This window comes from Gossypium arboreum, chromosome 8 (assembly GCF_025698485.1).
Source record: "Gossypium arboreum isolate Shixiya-1 chromosome 8, ASM2569848v2, whole genome shotgun sequence".
Lineage (NCBI taxonomy): Eukaryota > Viridiplantae > Streptophyta > Magnoliopsida > Malvales > Malvaceae > Gossypium > Gossypium arboreum.
The window spans coordinates 136096092-136098348 of NC_069077.1; the positions used below are offsets into that span (position 1 = coordinate 136096092).

The window sequence follows — 2257 nt, forward strand, 5'->3', positions numbered from 1 at the left end:
TTCACAAACACGAAATTGATATTGGAATTATCAAGTCTGCTTAGGTTATAATCATCGTACTAAAAAAATCCCAACACGAAGATGAAATCGAATATCTCATTTCTAAATTGTCAACATAGAACCTTGAATTATGCCCTCAATCTGTTCATACAAACAGCACACTTTTGATAATTATAGGTTTTTACTAGAATTTGTTGTTATATCGGGCAGCTAACAATCACATCATGTGCTTACATCGGTTTCCCTCTTTTCCATAGTCCCCGCACCTTGCTCCTCCGACTTAGCATTTCCATCTGCCTTGTTCATGTCTTGCTCAGATGGCTTCGTCACTTCTTGCTCTACAAATGATGGAATGTTTAGCCAACGTCAAAACCGATTCAATGGCAACATAATGCTAATGTCTTTCAGGGTTCTTACCTTCATCGTCACTGCTGTCCTCAAAATCGTCCATGCCACCGCCATCCATGCCTCCCATATTGCCAAAGCTCTGCAAGACACGATGATATTCGGTTAGAAAGGATATACTTGTAAGTTTTTATAAAATTTGAACAATACAGATGAAGTATTAGATATATGTGTACCGAGAAGTCCATTCCTCCCAAGTCGATATCACCAGGACCTATTTAAAGGTATTAGCAATTAGTAAATGATCATATCCCCATACCATATACGAGTAGGCATCAGACAGAAGTATTGAAAACGGGTTTTTTCAGAAAAAAAAAAAGAATCGGAGAAGCATCAATAATAAAAACACTAACCATTGTCTTCGTCTTCATCGACCCATTTGTCCCAATCCACTTTAATATAATGGGGGGCCTTGCCTTCGCCACGCAATAGTTTTTTCCACCACACTTTCTCGGCTTTCTCCAACACACAAACTATGTTCCGGACTCCTATACTAATTTTGCTTTCCTTTTGTCCAAAAAAAAGAACAATAGATATACAATAAGAAAATTTTCGGAATGTACTTTGCTCGGAAATCAATATCACACTAACAACCGACAAATGTTCGGAGGGCAAAATGTTTATCATCAGACATGCATACATCAAGGGCATTCTGCAGTAGCAAACACCGTATGCAAACAAGATACACTATGAAGAGATCCAGGAAAAATCTAGATTTAGACATGTAGTGTTCGGAAAATAAAAGTTATTGCTGGATCGTATAATCAAATAGCATTAGTATATTGATACACCTGAAACTCGAGTTTACAAAATCTAGCAGGCTTCAAAAAGAACCGACTTGCAAATGTTCAAAATTCATTTTAAAAAAAAACAAATCAGCAGCATTATACTGCTGGTACCAATCATCACCGTCATCACTCATAAGTACCAGACACTCATCATTATCATCATCATCATTTATAAACAACGAATCAGCAGGACAATACTAGCAACACAATTCACTAATCATCATCATCATCATTGAAGACTCGAAAACCCTAAAATACGAGACACAAAGTTACATACGACTTTCGGAAATAACTAGTTGTCGGAATCTTACCTCCACATTGACCTTATCATAAAGATCCAACTTCAATTCATAAAGGTTGTTGTCAGCTCCGGCATTAGCCGAAAGTGTAAACACTCCCTCGGGTTCAAGATTGACCTTCGCATTCTTCGAATCCGGTAATAGCACCGTAATGTAAACCTTGTCAGCTCTTTCAGCCCACTTTACCTCTGGATGACGACTACACAAAAAAAAATTTCAAGTTTTAATCATAGTTAATAAAGAACAATTAAAAGAAAAAGAGCAAATTGGCAATGTGAAAATATCCCAGATAGGCAACCTAATCAAAACCCCATTAAATTCTTCATTTACCAATAGTTAAATAACAGAACCTAATTAATGAAATAAAATCGACAATGTTCAAACATTCCATATTTTTCCCTATGAAGAGTAAAAACAAAGAAAACAATATCATTATTAGACAAAGATACTGAAAAAAGAGATTTAAGAACATGATGAAACAGATAATAACAAGGACAGAAACAAAGTCAAAATCATAAAACCAATGGAAAACAAAACATCAAAACATGTAAAAAGAATTAAGATTATAAGGTTACCTCATGATTAGTGAGAAGAGGTATAGATTGAAAAACCCTAGAAAAACAGAAAACGGGTAATAATAATGATAATGTGTAAGAGAAACTGCAATGGAACAAGACAAGGTTTTGGCCTTTTGGTTTTTTCGCTTATATTTGTGAGTAAAGAAAGGTTCCTTCTTCTAGTACTTTCTTTTTCTTTTAAGAAACA

The 2257-nt window shown here is 35.3% G+C and overlaps 1 protein-coding gene across 1 annotated transcript; it reads right to left on the reverse strand.

Moving 5' to 3' along the window:
* LOC108467890 (uncharacterized protein OsI_027940-like) lies at window positions 1-2257 on the reverse strand. Its single transcript, XM_017768702.2, has 6 exons — window positions 2068-2257; window positions 1505-1691; window positions 759-912; window positions 582-619; window positions 418-487; window positions 1-338 (listed from the first exon to the last, which is right to left on the reverse strand). Exons 1-6 carry the CDS (start codon window positions 2070-2072, stop codon window positions 223-225), a joined length of 570 nt encoding a protein of 189 aa, XP_017624191.1. The 5' UTR covers window positions 2073-2257; the 3' UTR covers window positions 1-222.

Coding starts and splice junctions, on each gene's coding strand:
- LOC108467890 (XM_017768702.2), bottom strand. Junction 620..758: donor CGATGAAGACGAAGACAATG/GTTAGTGTTTTT, acceptor ACCTTTAAATAG/GTCCTGGTGATATCGACTTG. Junction 488..581: donor TGGGAGGAATGGACTTCTCG/GTACACATATAT, acceptor CGTGTCTTGCAG/AGCTTTGGCAATATGGGAGG.